This window comes from Tursiops truncatus, chromosome 6 (assembly GCF_011762595.2).
Source record: "Tursiops truncatus isolate mTurTru1 chromosome 6, mTurTru1.mat.Y, whole genome shotgun sequence".
Lineage (NCBI taxonomy): Eukaryota > Metazoa > Chordata > Mammalia > Artiodactyla > Delphinidae > Tursiops > Tursiops truncatus.
The window spans coordinates 72,331,831-72,346,530 of NC_047039.1; the positions used below are offsets into that span (position 1 = coordinate 72,331,831).

The 14,700-nt window shown below is 39.5% G+C and overlaps 2 protein-coding genes across 8 annotated transcripts in view; one reads left to right on the forward strand and one right to left on the reverse strand.

Annotated features, from left to right (window-relative positions):
• The window catches only part of GCNT1 (glucosaminyl (N-acetyl) transferase 1), a 197,354-nt gene that overhangs the window by 179,543 nt on the left and 3,111 nt on the right, over positions 1-14,700 (forward strand). For both annotated transcript variants that reach the window (XR_012332567.1, XR_012332569.1), the window contains one exon: positions 14,142-14,211. The gene's annotated coding sequence lies outside the window, so the exon portion shown is untranslated. The remainder of the gene's footprint in view (positions 1-14,141; positions 14,212-14,700) is intronic.
• Positions 1-14,700, reverse strand: part of PRUNE2 (prune homolog 2 with BCH domain) — a 375,414-nt gene that overhangs the window by 21,916 nt on the left and 338,798 nt on the right. For all 6 annotated transcript variants that reach the window (XM_073806228.1, XM_033858188.2, XM_073806229.1 and 3 more), the window contains 3 exons: positions 3,584-3,686; positions 2,803-2,934; positions 1,362-1,448 (listed from right to left, as the gene is read on the reverse strand). In XM_073806228.1, coding sequence (XP_073662329.1) covers positions 1,362-1,448; positions 2,803-2,934; positions 3,584-3,686 — 322 coding nt within the window. The remainder of the gene's footprint in view (positions 1-1,361; positions 1,449-2,802; positions 2,935-3,583; positions 3,687-14,700) is intronic.

Sequence of the window (14,700 nt, forward strand, 5' to 3'; positions counted from 1 at the left end):
ATTAAATAAACATCAGTGAATCAATATCAATTCTAATGCTTGCTTTTTTACGCATTAAAGTTTATATAAGCTCTTCCTCCTCCCCTGTCAAAGCATTTTCTGCTAATCTTAAAATAAGTGGCTTTTTGTACATCTTAAAAGCTCATATTATTTTTTAAAGTAATATAACATGGTATGGTAAAGAAATCTTTGCCAGAGGAAGACTAGGTTGAATCCTGCTACTGCTCAGTTTTTGGAAGTAGGGGATGGGAATGCTAAATAAATAAGTGAACAGGGAACAAAAAAGGTGGACTCTGGAAGGCACAGTAAAATCTACATTAAAAAAATATAAAGGATTTTAACCTTTAATTGTTTTCTCCAGAAGTAAAGTGATCAGAATTTTTCTTAGGGATTCATTAATAACTTGGAGATGGAAAAATTTCAATTTATCTGATTGGTATCCTGACGTTAGGGAAGACATTGTTCTAGTTAGCTGAAGTATAGTTGATTCACAATATTGTATTAGTTTCAGGCATACAACGTAGTGATTCCCTATTTTTATAGACTATATTCCACTGAAGTTATTATAAAATGTCGGCTATATTCCCTGTGCTGTATAATAGATGCTTGTAGCTTATTTATTTTATACCTAGTTTGTACCTCTTAATTCCATACCCCTATCTTGCCCCTCCCTATTTTATTATATTTTGTAAAGCTCTCCAGAAAACCTGTACTGTCCCTTTCATTTAACTGTCTCATTCTTACTATATAAAAGGCATATCTTACCTTTCATCACTGAAATGTAAGGTTATACAGCACCCAACACAGAATAGATGATAAACAAATATTTACTGATTTGAAGTGAATTTAAACCAAGAAGCCTTATGGATAATCAAAACAAAGCTCTCAAAATGGCCGCTCAGACGCTTTGCCTACCTTTGGTAACCTACGTGGGATTTGTTCAGAAGAAATAGAACAATTAAGACAAGACCTGGCGTCTGTTTCTGTCCCTGGTGTGTCTTTATTTTCATTGTTATGTTACTCTACCTCTTTGATTCTCTACCATATACCATATATTACTTTAAAAGTACTATCTGTTCCCTTTTGTCATATGGCACAGAAACCTCACTATTTTATCTTCTGTGTTTACAGCAAGCAGTATAAAAGTCATGTTTTATAATTATGGGGGGAAAATATTCACTGCGAAAATATGCTCACTCTTAATTAGAGTCTCTTGCTGGGTAGTCCAAAGTATATTTTCAGGAAAGGCAGAGGCAAACATATTTTCCTACTCTCTTGGTTTATGAATTTTTGTTCAGAAGACAATGAATACATATTTTTAAAAACTAGTACGTTTACTTTTACTACAGTAATGACCATACCTTATAAAAGGTCGTGTAATTGCAAGGATGGTTCTGATGAACCAAGATGGATGAACAATGATGAATGATTTTAAGTTCTTCCGCAACCTATTGTGAAAAGAAAAAAAATTACTCATAACCTATTTTGTTTGTTTGTTTGTTTTTTGTGGTACGCAGGCCTCTCACTGTTGTGGCCTCTCCCGTTGCGGAGCACAGGCTCCATGGCCATGGCTCACGGGCCCAGCCGCTCCGTGGCATGTGGGATCTTCCCGGACCGGGGCACGAACCCGTGTCCCCTGCATCGGCAGGCGGACTCTCAACCACTGCGCCACCAGGGAAGCCCACTCATAACCTATTTTGAGTGGGAGTTAAAACAGAAAGTATATCCCCAAATAAGAATATATATATATGATATTAGGAGATTCTATGTAAGTTACTGTTATCTGGTAGGAAGGTACAGAATGCCATGATCAATCAAACGAATGCCTTTTGAGATATAATTTGAAACATGCGTAATTCAAACCTCAGTTTCCCATAAGAATAAATGTAAAATAGAATTTTTGTATTCTTGGAGTGCATAAATCTATAACCATATGGCATGTTTTTGTTTAACGATGTTTTTCATTTTTGTCAGCATTATTTTTACTATTTTGAAATGAATACACTCTTACTAGCAACTTAGCCAATTTGTTCTACTGAGCCTGGGTTTCTTCTTCTGTAGAGTGAAAATGGTAACAGTATAGCATGTGGTTGTTTGGCCTTCAGATAATCATTTTAACGTTTTGTACATTCAGGCATATTTTTCAGCATTAGCAATGCTACTTTATGTATGTTTAGATGATTAATGGATTTTAGTTACTATAACAGGACACTCACATGTTGCTATACAGGGAGCCACATCTGAGGGGAAGCCACACATATGGAAGACATCATAAATTTGTATGCTTATTATGACAATTTTCCTGTAGATGGCAATAACGTGTTTGGTTCTAATAAAACCAGTATGGATAGAAGTGACGTATCTTGAGGAAGGGGCACACAAAGGCACCATATGGGCCAGAATTAACAGTGAATGTTGAAATAAGAGCAGTAGGATTGCCTAAGTCACAACAGTCCTAGTGCACAAGAATGGCCGCAAGGTTACATGATACTAGTAAAGAATCATGGACTTTGGCTTATCAGCTCAAATTGCACCTCCATATGGCAACAGCATATGCATATTTAAAATACTTGTTGCCAAGTCTGAGATTACAACATTTAACAAAATCTGGGGAAGATCTGCTTTATTTCAAATTTGGGGCATCAAGTGACACTTATTAATATTTTTATAATTTATTATCTCGAATCAGCATTAATTCAATGTTCCTAAATTGTGATCGCATCTTTGGTAAATTAAAAGGTCACTGGAGATGGGAGTCACTGAGGCAGTCAAAATAGTGATTAGATTATGGAGCCCACATACCGTCTGTCAATCATCTGGTAGCATTTCTTCATCCAGCCTAGCCCTGGCATCTTCCGTCTTGGGGTTGCACCATTCAAGTACACAATCATATAGTCTTCAGCTACCATCAGCTCTAATGTACTTATTACATATCTGATCACAGGAAGAAAGATAAGTGTTTTCAGTTTCCACATGAAAGAGTTCATCTTATTTCACCACAATTATATAACATTTAAATTACAGGGTGCATGATATTTAAGAACGGTTGCACACATTCCCTCTTCAGCTTGAGAAGAATGCAGTTACCTAAGATCAGTTCTCTGAGAGTATTACTCATTTATTTGCACAGTTATCTTTTTTCCATTTTTTTTTTAAATGCAGGTACACTTGAAAAATGTGTAGGTTAGAAACCTGACTTTCAAAAATGTCAGCAATGTTATTATATACTAAGGGCAAGTCAGATTAAATAAAGGCAGATATAAATGAGGTCAGGTTATCATCAGTTGGCTAAGAACATGTTATCAGAGAACAAAAATAGTACTTCACCCAAAGGAAATGTTACAGAATTTTAAAATGCAGACCAGACTGTGTTCATTTTGTTTTCGATTCATTCTACAGACAAAACAGCCCCTCTAAAGCTTTTGGTCTCTTGAGCAATTTTCCTTGACACAGATTTCATCAACTTTTAATCAAAGGCTTAGAATAGTCTACATCATCTATCTCCTTTTATTAAAGATGCTCTATCTGCCATCGCATGCCCGCAGACATTAACTGAAAACATTTTGTTGTAAATAGCACTCACAGGAAAAGATTTTCCATGACATAGTGGTAATCCGCCCGACTGCTGTCTGGCAGAAAACAGGCAGCAAACACAATGATGGCATTTAGGCCATCCCCGTAGTATCCTAGAGGACAAACAAAAAGACATTTGTAACCAACTGAAAGCTCTTAACAAGATATTTAACCTAAAGGATAAATCTGGAAGCCTTGGCAAGAGTGTGTATGTGCATGTATTAGTACATCTTTAAATGAGTATTATGTAGACCATACTTCTATAAGTATATACACATATAATTATCTTTCAGTGGTTAAGATGTAAGTTATATAGATTCTTAAATAGTGTGAATATATTTGCATATATAGGGTGTCCATGCATTAAGGATGATTATACGTGTTGTACACAGTCATAAGTGTGTTAGAAGTATTCAACTTATCAAAAGATGGTGGGGCAACACTTTTTGACTTCAGGGCATCTAATTTATATAATAAAAAAGCTAATTTATATAACACTGTTTCTTTTAATGGCTAAGAAAGAGGTTCTCTTTGATCCTCTTTAGTTCATCCTAGTTGTAGCAAGCCTGTGTTCCTTGAAAGCCCATCTTTGAACTTCGTGGCAAGGGTTGGTCAGGTCTCCATAGGTTTGTCTCTGGAATCTCAATGTACTGTATTTTTATTTTTTAATATCCCTTTTTAAACATTTGTGATTTGTGTCATATAACATAGTTCTGGACTTCAGAAACATTAAAGAGATTTCCTCAAACCTTTGAGTAGGAGGACAGGACACACCCTCAAGCCTGATCAGAATTCAGTGTGTTTCATTTTTTCAGAACTCTAAATACCCTTCTGGTGATTACAAGGCAGTAAAATACTGGCTGGATATAGATTTGGACGGGCTTAACTCTTGAAAAGCAGTTTAATAAGATGTTCTCTACAAGGATAGAGAGTATGACTCTACCACAAAAGAGGTGGGGGAAGAAAGTGATACCGACTACAAATACATCAAATTATGGGTTTGCATATATTACTAATTTGAGGTTGCTGTAGACAATGTTTATGCTACATATCTTAGAAGATGCTACCTACATAAGTATATACCTGATGCAACACATATGCAAAACAGGATTGGAATAGCTTCCCTCTGGATTTTTTGCTTTAGTCCCATCTTTTCCGAAATGCAGGTATTTACTAACTTTTTTTTTAGAATGTGGTATGAAGGAAAATGGCAGGAGATATATTTTAATATAAGAAGTGTTTGTTCCACAAACAGTTTCATTTAGGAAGAGCCATAACTGAATAGAAATCCGCAAAGGATAGGATTAGTGTCACTAAGCCACCCTAACACCACAAAAATACGCAGTTCAGGCTCAGCACAATGAAAAAGAGTTCATTAAAAGAAAAAAATAGGTGTAATGAATCCCTCTTAAAAACAAGTACAAAAGTATTCTTCTGAGAGACACCAGGAAAGGCAGAGACAAGATGGCAGAGTAGAAGGACTTGAGCTCACCTCCTCACACGAAAACACCAAAATCACAACTAACTGCTGAACAACCATTGACAAAAAAGACTCAACCCTAACACAAAAAGATACACACCCAAAGACACAGAGGAAGCCACAATGAGATGGTAGGAGGGGATCTTTCGTGATATAATCAAATCCCTCACTGGAAAATAATTATATCACAGAGGTTCTCCCACAGGAGTGAGAGTTCTGAGGCCCACATCAGGCTCCCCAGCCTGGGGGCCTGGCATCGGGTGGAGGATCCCTCAGGCATTTGGCACTTTTAAGGCCAGTGGGGCTTTAGCACAGCAGCTCCACAGGACTGGGGGAAACAGAGACTCCACTCTTGGAGGGCACACACAAGGTTCAATGTGCACTGGGGCCCAGGGCAGAGCAGTGACTCCACAGGAGCCTGGGCTAGACCTACCTGCGCATCTTGGAGAGTCTACTGGGGAGGGGGAAATTGGCTGTGGCTCACTGTGGGGGCAAGGACACTGGTGGTGGACACCTCAGGGAATACCCATTGGCGTGAGCTCTCCTGAAGGTTGCCAGTTTGGGACCTGGCCCCACCCAACAATCTGCAGGCTCCAGTGCTGGGACACCTCAGTCCAAACAACCAACAGGGTGGGAACAGAGCCCCACCCATCAGCAGACAGGCTGCCTAAAGTCATCCTGAGCCAACAGCTGCCTATATATATATATACCACTTAACCTGGCCCTGCCCATTAGAGGGACAAGACCCAGCTCCACCCACCAGTGGGCAGGCACCAGTCCCTCCCATCAGAAAGCATGCACGAACCCCTGGACCAGCCTCACCCACTGGGGGTAGACACCAGAACCAAGAAGAATTACAGCCCTGCAGCTGGAGGAACAGAGACCACAAACACAAAAAGTTAAGACACAATGAGATGGCAAAGAAATATGTCCCAGATGAAGGAACAAGATAAAACCCCAGAAGAACAACTAAGTGAAGTGGAAATAGGCAATCTACCCAAAAAAGAATTGAGTAGTGATAGTAAAGATGATCCAAGATCTCAGAAAAAGAATGGAGGCACAGACTGAGAGGATACAAGAAATGTTTAATAAAGAGCTAGAAGCTTTAAAGAACAAACAGAGATGGACAGTGCAACAAGTGAAGTGAAAAATGTGCCAGAAGGAATCAGTAGCAGAATAAATGAGGCAGAAGAACAAATAAGTGAGCTGACAGACAGAATGGTGGAAAATCACTGCCATGTAAATGAGGACAGTCTAAGAGACCTCTGCGACAACACTAAACGCACCAACATTCGCATTATAGGGATCCCAGAAGGAGAATAGCGAGAGAAAGGGCCTGAGAAAATATCTGAAGAGATAATAGCCAAAAACTTCCCTAACATGAAAAAGGAAACACTCAAGTCCAGGAAGTGCAGAGCCCCATACAGGATAAATCTAAGAAGGAACACACCAAGACACATAATAATCAAATTGACAAAAATTAAAGACAAAGAAAAAATATTAAAAGCAACAAGGGGGCCTTCCCTGGTGGCGCAGTGGTTGAGAGTCCGCCTGCTGATGCAGGGGACGCGGGTTCGTGCCCCGGTCTGGGAAGATCCCACATGCCGCGGAGCAGCTGGGCCCGTGAGCCATGGCCGCTGAGCCTGTGCGTCCGGAGCCTGTGCTCCGCAACAGGAGAGGCCACAACAGTGAGAGGCCCACTACCACACACACACAAAAAAAGTAACAAGGGAAAAGCAACAAATAACATGCAAGGGAATCCCCATAAGGTTATCACCTGAACTTTCAGCAGAAACTCTGCAGTCTAGAAGGGAGTGGCACGATATACTTAAAGTGATGAAAGGGAAAAACCTACAACCAAGAATACTCTACCCAGCAAGGCTCTCATTGAGATTTGACAGAGAAATCAAAAGCTTTACAGACAACCAAAAGCTAAGAGAATTCAGCACCACCAAACCAGCTTTACAACAAATGCTAAAGGAACTTCTCTCAGCAAAAAAGAAAAGGCCACAACTAGAAAGAAGAAAATTACAAACGGGAAAGCTCACCAGTAAAAAGCAAACATACAGTTAAGGTAGGAAATCACCCACAAGATGAAAAACCAGCAATCGTGAGAAGAGGAGAGCACACATGCAGGATATTGGAAATGCATTTGAAATTAAGAGACTAGCAACTTTAAACAATCTTGTATATATATAGACTGCTATATCGAAACTTATGGTAACTGCAAACCAAAAATTAACAATAGGTTAACACACAAAAAAGAAAAAGCAATCCAAACACAACTCTAAAGATAGTCATCAAATCACAAGAGAACAAAAGAGGGAGGGAATAAAAAAGACCTACAAAAGCAAATCCAAAACAATTTAACAAGATGGCAATAAGAACTCACATATCAATAATTACCTTAAATGTAAATGGATTAAATGTCCCAACCAAAAGACATAGACTGGGGCTTCCCTGGTGGCACAGTGGTTGAGAGTCCTCCTGCTGATGCAGGGGACATGGGTTCGTGCCCCGGTCCGGGAAGGGCCCACATGCCACGGAGCAGCTAGGCCCGTGAGCCATGGCCTCTGGGCCTGCACGTCCGGAGCCTGTGCTCCGCAACGGGAGAGGCCACAGCAGTGAGAGGCCTGTGTACCGCAAAAAAAAAAAAAAAAAAAAAAAAAAAGACATAGACTGGCTGAATGGATACAAAAACAAGACCCATATATATTCTGTCTACAACAGACCCACTTCAGATCTAAGGACACATACAGACTGAAAGTGAGGGGATGGGAAAAGGTATTCCATGCAAATGGAAATCAAAAGAAAGCTGGAGCAGCAATACTGATATCAGACAAAATAGACTTTAAAATAAAGACTGTTACAAGAGAGAAAGAAGGACACTACATAATGATCAAGGGATCAATCCAAGATATAAAAATTGTAAATACATATACAAATCCAATGTAGGAGTGCCTCAATATATAAGGCAAATGCTAACAGCCATTTCTCCTAAAAGGAGAAATTGACTGTAGCACAATAATAATGGGAGACTGGTGGGAGGGAGGGAGATGCAAGAGGGAAGAGATATGGGGATATATGTATAGCTGATTCACTTTTTTATAAAGCAGAAACTAACACACCATTGTAAAGCAATTATACTCCAATAAAGATGTTAAAATTAATAATAATAATGGGGGACTTTAACACCCCCCTTACATTAATGGACAGATCATCCAGATAGAAAATCAATAAGGAAACACAGGCCTTAAATGACACATTAGATCAGATGGACTTAATTGATATTTATAGAATATTCCATCCGAAAGCAGCAGGATACACATTCTTCTTATGTGCACATGGAACATTTTCCAGGATACATCACATGCTGAGCCACAAAACAAGCCTCAGTAAATCTGAGAGAACGGAAATCATATCAAGCATCTTCTCTGACCACAGTGCTATGATATTAGAAATAAACTACAAGGAAAAAACTGTAAAAAAAAAAAAAAAAAAAAAAAAAAAACCAAACATGTGGAGGCTAAACATATGTTATTAAATGACCAATGGATGACTGAAGAAATCAGAGGAAATCAAAAACCTAGTGACAAACGAAAACACAATGATCAAAACCTATGGGACGCAGCAAAAGCAGTTCTAAGAGGGAAGTTTATAGCAATATAGTCTTACCTCAGGAAACAAGAAGAGTCTCAAACAACCTAACCTTACACCTAAAGCAACTAGAGAAAGAAGAACCAAAAAAACCACAAAGTTAGCAGAAGGAAAGAAATCGTAAAGATCAGTGCAGAAATAAATGAAATAGAGAAGAAGAAAACAATAGCAAAGATGAATGAAACTAAAAGCTGGTTCTTTGAGAAGACAAACAAAATTGATAAGCCTTTAGCCAGACTCATGAAGAAAAAAAGGGAGTACTCAAATCAATAAAATTAGAAATGAAAAAGAAGTTACAACTGACACCACAGAAATACAAAGGAACATAAGAGACTACTATAAGCAACTGTATGCCAAGAAACTGGACAACCTGGAAGAAATGGACAAATTCTTAGAAAGGTACTATCTACCAAGACTGAATCAGGAAGAAGTAGAAAATATGAACAGACCAGTCACAAGCACTGAAATTGAAACTGTGATTTTAAAATGCCCAACAAACAAAAGTGCAGGGCCAGAAGGCTTCACAGGCGAATTCTATAAAACATTTACAGAAGAGTTAACACCTATTCTTTTGAAACTCTTCCAAAAAAGTCAAAGAGGAAGGAACAGTCCCAAACTCATTCTATGAGGCCACCATCATACCAGACAAAGATACCAGAAAAAAAGAAAATTACCAGCCAATATCACTGGTGAACATAGATGCAAAAATCCTCAACAACATACTAGCAAACAGAATCCAACAGCACATTAAAAGGATCATACACCATGACTGAGTGGGATTTATCCCAGGGATGCAAGGAGTTTTCAGTATACACAAGTAAATCAGTGTGATAAACCACATTAACAAACTGAATAATAAAAACCATATGATCCTCTCAATTGATGCAGAAACAGCTTTTGACAAAATTCAACACCAATTTATGATAAAAACTCTCCAGATAGTGAGCATAGAGGGAACCCACCTCAACATAATAAAGGCCATATATGAAAAACCCAGTCAACATCATACTCAATGGTGAAAAGCTGAAAGCATTTCCTCTAAGATCAGGAACAAGACAAGGATGTCCACTCTTGCCACTCTTACTCAACATAGTTTTGGAAGTCCTAGCCATGGCAATCAGAGAAGAAAATGAAATAAGAGGAATCTAAATTGGAATAGAAGAAGTAAAACGGTCACTGTTTGCAGATGACATGATACTATACATAGGAAATCCTAAATATGCTGCCAGAAAACTACTAGAGCTCATCGATGAATCTGGTAAGGTTGCAGGATACAAAATTAATACACAGAAATCTGTTACATTTCTATACACTAACAATGAAAGATCAGAAAGAGAAATTCAAGAAACAATTCCACTTACCATCGCATCAAAAAGAATAAAATACCTAGGAGTAAACCTGCCTAAGGAGGCAAAAGACCTGTACTCTGAAAACTGTAAGATGCTGATGAAAGACAGTGAAGATGACACAAACAGGTGGAAAGATATACCATGTTCTTGGATTGGAAGAATCAATATTGTCAAAATGACTATACTACCCAAGGCAATCTACAGATTCAGTGCTATCCCTATGAAATTACCACGGGCATTTTTCACAGAAGTAGAGAAAAAAATTTTTTAATTTGTATAGAAACACAAAAGACCTCAAATAGCTAAAGTAATCCTCAGAAAGAAAAATGAAGCTGGAGGAATCAGTCTCCCTGGCTTCGGACTATACTACAGAGCTACAGAATCAAAACAGTATGGTACTGACATGAAAACAGAAATATAAATCAATGGAACAGGACAGAAAGCCCAGAAATAAACCCACACACCTATGATCAATTAATCTACAACAAAGGAGGCAAGAATATACAATGGAGAAAAGACAGTCTTTTCAGTAGTGCTGCTGGGAAAACCAGACAGCTACATATGAAAGAATGAAACTAGAACATTCTCTAACACCATACACAAAATGGATTAAAGATCTAAATGTAAGACCAGATACTATAACACTCTTAGAGGAAAACACAGGCAGAACACTCTTTGACATAAACCGTAGCAGTATCTTTTTGGATCCACCTCCTAGAGTAATGAAAATAAAAACAAAAAAATTAAATGGGACCTAATCAAACTTAACAAGCTTTTGCACAGCAAAGGAAACCATAAACAAAATGAAAACACAACCCACAGAATGGGAGAATATATTTGCATATGAAGTGACTGACAAGGGATTAATCCCCAAAATATACAAACAGCTCATGCAGCTCATTATCAAATAAACAAACAATCCAATCAAAAAATGGGCAGAAGCTCTAAATAGACATTTCTCCAAAGAAGATATACAGATGGCCAAAAAGCACATGAAAAGATGTTCAACAAAGCTAATTATTAGAGAAATGCAAATCAAAACTACAATGAGGTATCACCTCACACTGGTCAAAATGGCTATCATCAAAAAGTCTACAATAAATGCTGGAGAGCGTGCAGAGAAAAGGGAGCCCTTCTACACTGTTGGTGGAAATGTAATTTGATACAGCCACTATGGAGAACAGTATGCAGGTTCCTTAAAAGACTAAAAATTGAACTACCATATGACCCAGCAATCCCATTCCTGGGCATATATCCAGAGAAAAACATAATTTGAAAAGATGCATTCATCCCAATATTCATTGCAGCAGTATTTACAGTAGCCAAGACATGAAAACAATCTAAATGTCCATCGACAGAGGAACGGATAAAGAATATGTGGTACATATATACAATGGAATGTTACTCAGCCATAAAAAGGAGTGAAGTAATGCCATTTGCAGCAACATGGGTAGCCCTAGAGATTATCATACTAAGTGAAGAGAAAGACAGAGACAGAGAAAGACAAGTATTATATCACTTACATGTGGAATATAAAAAAAATTATACAAATGAAGTTATTTACGTAACAGAAACAGAATCACAAACTTTGAAAACAAACTTATGGTTTCCAGAGGGGAAATGGGGAGGGGGGCGATAAAATTAGGAGTTTGGGGTTAACACATACACACTGCCATATATAAAATAGGTCATCAACAAGGACCTACTGTATAGCACAGGGAACTCTACTCAATATTCTGTAATAACCTATATGGGAAAAGAATCTGAAAAAGAACGGATATATGTATATGTACAATTGAATCATGCTGAAACTAACACATCACCCCTGAAACTAACACAACATTGCAGATCAGCGATACACTAATATCTAATAAAAATTAGATTAAAAAAATAAAAAATTTTATAAAAGCATCCTTCTAAATGTAGCTGTCTGACTCCAGGGTGTCAGGATAATTGCAAGATTATGACGCTCAGTTACTTTGATTTCTTTTTCTATTTCTGGAGAATTTCTAAGAATACATTGTTGTCGTTTTTTAAAGGAAAGACTGAGGTTTATAAACAGTACTTCAGAAGTCATCCTAAATGGCAATTCACAATGGCAGTTGTGTTACTGCTGTCTGTCCTTGGCGTGTTGTAGTATCACGTTGGCTTGGGTTTATTTAACCAAAGGAATACTCAACGGTCAACTTACCACTTACTGATCAATGACTAAGCTGGGATTGACTCTTTCTATAAAAATCACTGAAATTGACAAATGATGATGGATTTTGCATTTTGGGGCAGAGGATTTGTAGGAAGGGAAGAAGAGGCAAAAGAAAGAGGAGGGGAGGAGGAGATGTAGCGTGTAAGGAAGGAACGAGAAAAAGATTTCCTCGTGAAAGTTTTCTTCTAAATCAAGAGCAGGTACCGTTGTTGTCAGGCTTTGGAGCTATTCCAGATAGCAGTTGCTGGCAAAGTGTAATAACGTGAATGAACAGGACCGTTTGCATTTTGTTCCTCGCCAGTGTCTCCAAGGGGGTCAGCTAACCCCATTTCTACGCTAAACATGCAGCTGACTCAGGTGAAGTTGCCTGTTGGCAAACACAGAATTCACGTGAAGTTTCGCTTTTTAACACATGTATTTTATCAGACTCTCTTCTCAGTAACGGTGAGGTGAATTCAGGGTGTGTGTGCGCTGAGGTGCATGAGCTATCCCACCGTGGTGTCGCCTGAGACCCTCGGAAGCAACGATGCAAACCTTACCTGAGGGAGAACAGAGAGGCATGAAAGGGACGTAACACAAGTTTGCTGGCCAGCAAATGGAATGGAGAGAGAAGGAAAGATACCACAGTCGCAACCGAGACACACACACACACACACCAGCCTGCAACTCTTCTCATCCTTTCCAGGATCATTTGTCCAGCAACACTGCAGAGAAGGTTACCTGAGTCTCCTATAATGAAATAAGAGAAGTAAAAACACAAGACAGGAAACGCCTCATTACAATGCTTTGGCGTGACTGCCCTCGGTTATCTAATTGTGTTCTCTGCTTCAGCCTCAAAAATGCCAGTTCTGGCCTCAAAGTGACCCCTCACTGTTGGCTAATCCAAACCACCCAGACTTCTTTTTCTTTGCTTTTCTACTTAAGCAGATGGCAGGGATATTACTCATGGGCTCACAGGAGGTGACATGGCTTTGAGATCATCCTTTCTTGACTGATGAAGTAACTGAGGCCCAGGGGGGTTACGTGATGTACCAAGATCACAGACTAGTCAGTGGCCTATTGAACCCTATTCTTCCACGTTGTGTACAGGGCCTCTGGCCATAGCTCATGTGGAGGTCAGTAAACCTAAAGGCTGAAATATTTGTTCAAATCCTGCTCTCACACACAGATGTTCCCAGCTGGTGTGGACACTCTTGCAGCAAACTTAAGCAGCGCTTTTCATCACCCCCATCTTGCAGTCGTGCTGCCCAGAGCACCGAACAGCTGGTACTTCCCTACTGGCCTGAGTGGGATAACTTCCTCATAGCAAAACGCAAGACACCAGAACAACACCTCTGTTCACTCTGGAGTGCTGCTTTCTTAAAATGCTCATCAGAAGCCAGGATGACAAACTCAATGGACTGGTAACTAGGGAGCGTGACCTTCTTAGATCATTGAGGTCTGAGAAAGTGGTATGAGCTTCTAAGACAGCAGACAAAGCTTTGGCAAATTCAGAAGTAATGTGTGAACTGTCTTTACCTCCAGAGCACAAAAGCTGGTCAGGGCGTAGGAAGAGGTGGCATCTCCCTAACATTCTGGTGGGTGCAGCCGGAAGCACATTCATGCAAGCCAGCACCTGGAGAAGGCCGAGGCGGAGCCAGGGAGAGGAGAGGTGGCCTTCTCTCTCCAACAAACCAGACAGTTACCCAGACAAACAAGGAGCTCACAACACAGAAAGGGGAGGAGCAGATGCCAAGGGGAGGAGGTGGTGGGGATGGAGGGCACAGCAAACCAGGTTATCCCTGAGATATCGGGTGTTTTCACAAAGAATGTGACAAGCGGAAGCAGTGGCTTTTTCTGACCCGGGTGTGCTGATGAAAATCACTCTCTCCTGATTCAGGCAACAGAACGATGGGCTCAACCCACCCATCCAACCCGCCTAACTTCACTGTGGATGAAAGCATAAGCAGGTGAGTCTGCTGGGGTAACAAGAGATAACTTAGCCTTATAATAACAGGCTACGTTATCTCTTGTGAAGCTGTGAGCCTGCCTGCTTCACAACAAAGGGACTTCTAATTTATGACCTGAATGGTAAAGATGTACAGGGACTGTCACTGCATGACAGACTTTGACAGACTTTTCTATATATCTTGTACTTTTTGGAATGAGCATAGGCTATTTTACAGTCGTGTTTTGTTTTGTTTTGTTTTGTTTTCTAAAAGGCAAACAAACCAAAAATACCTGATGGCTGGTGCAAAGGAGATGCGACCTTCTGGGGAGATCTGGACGATGTTCAGATTGTGGTTTTCATTAGAACAACAACCGGATTGACTCTATGGCCAGCTGTCTGTCATTTTCAGCAAGATTAGGCCTGCTCTCATTCCAAAGGGCTGTAGGAAAAGTCTCCCTTAGAGGAGCTATCACTGGGCCATATTACCAATTTCAGGGCAAGTGGTGAG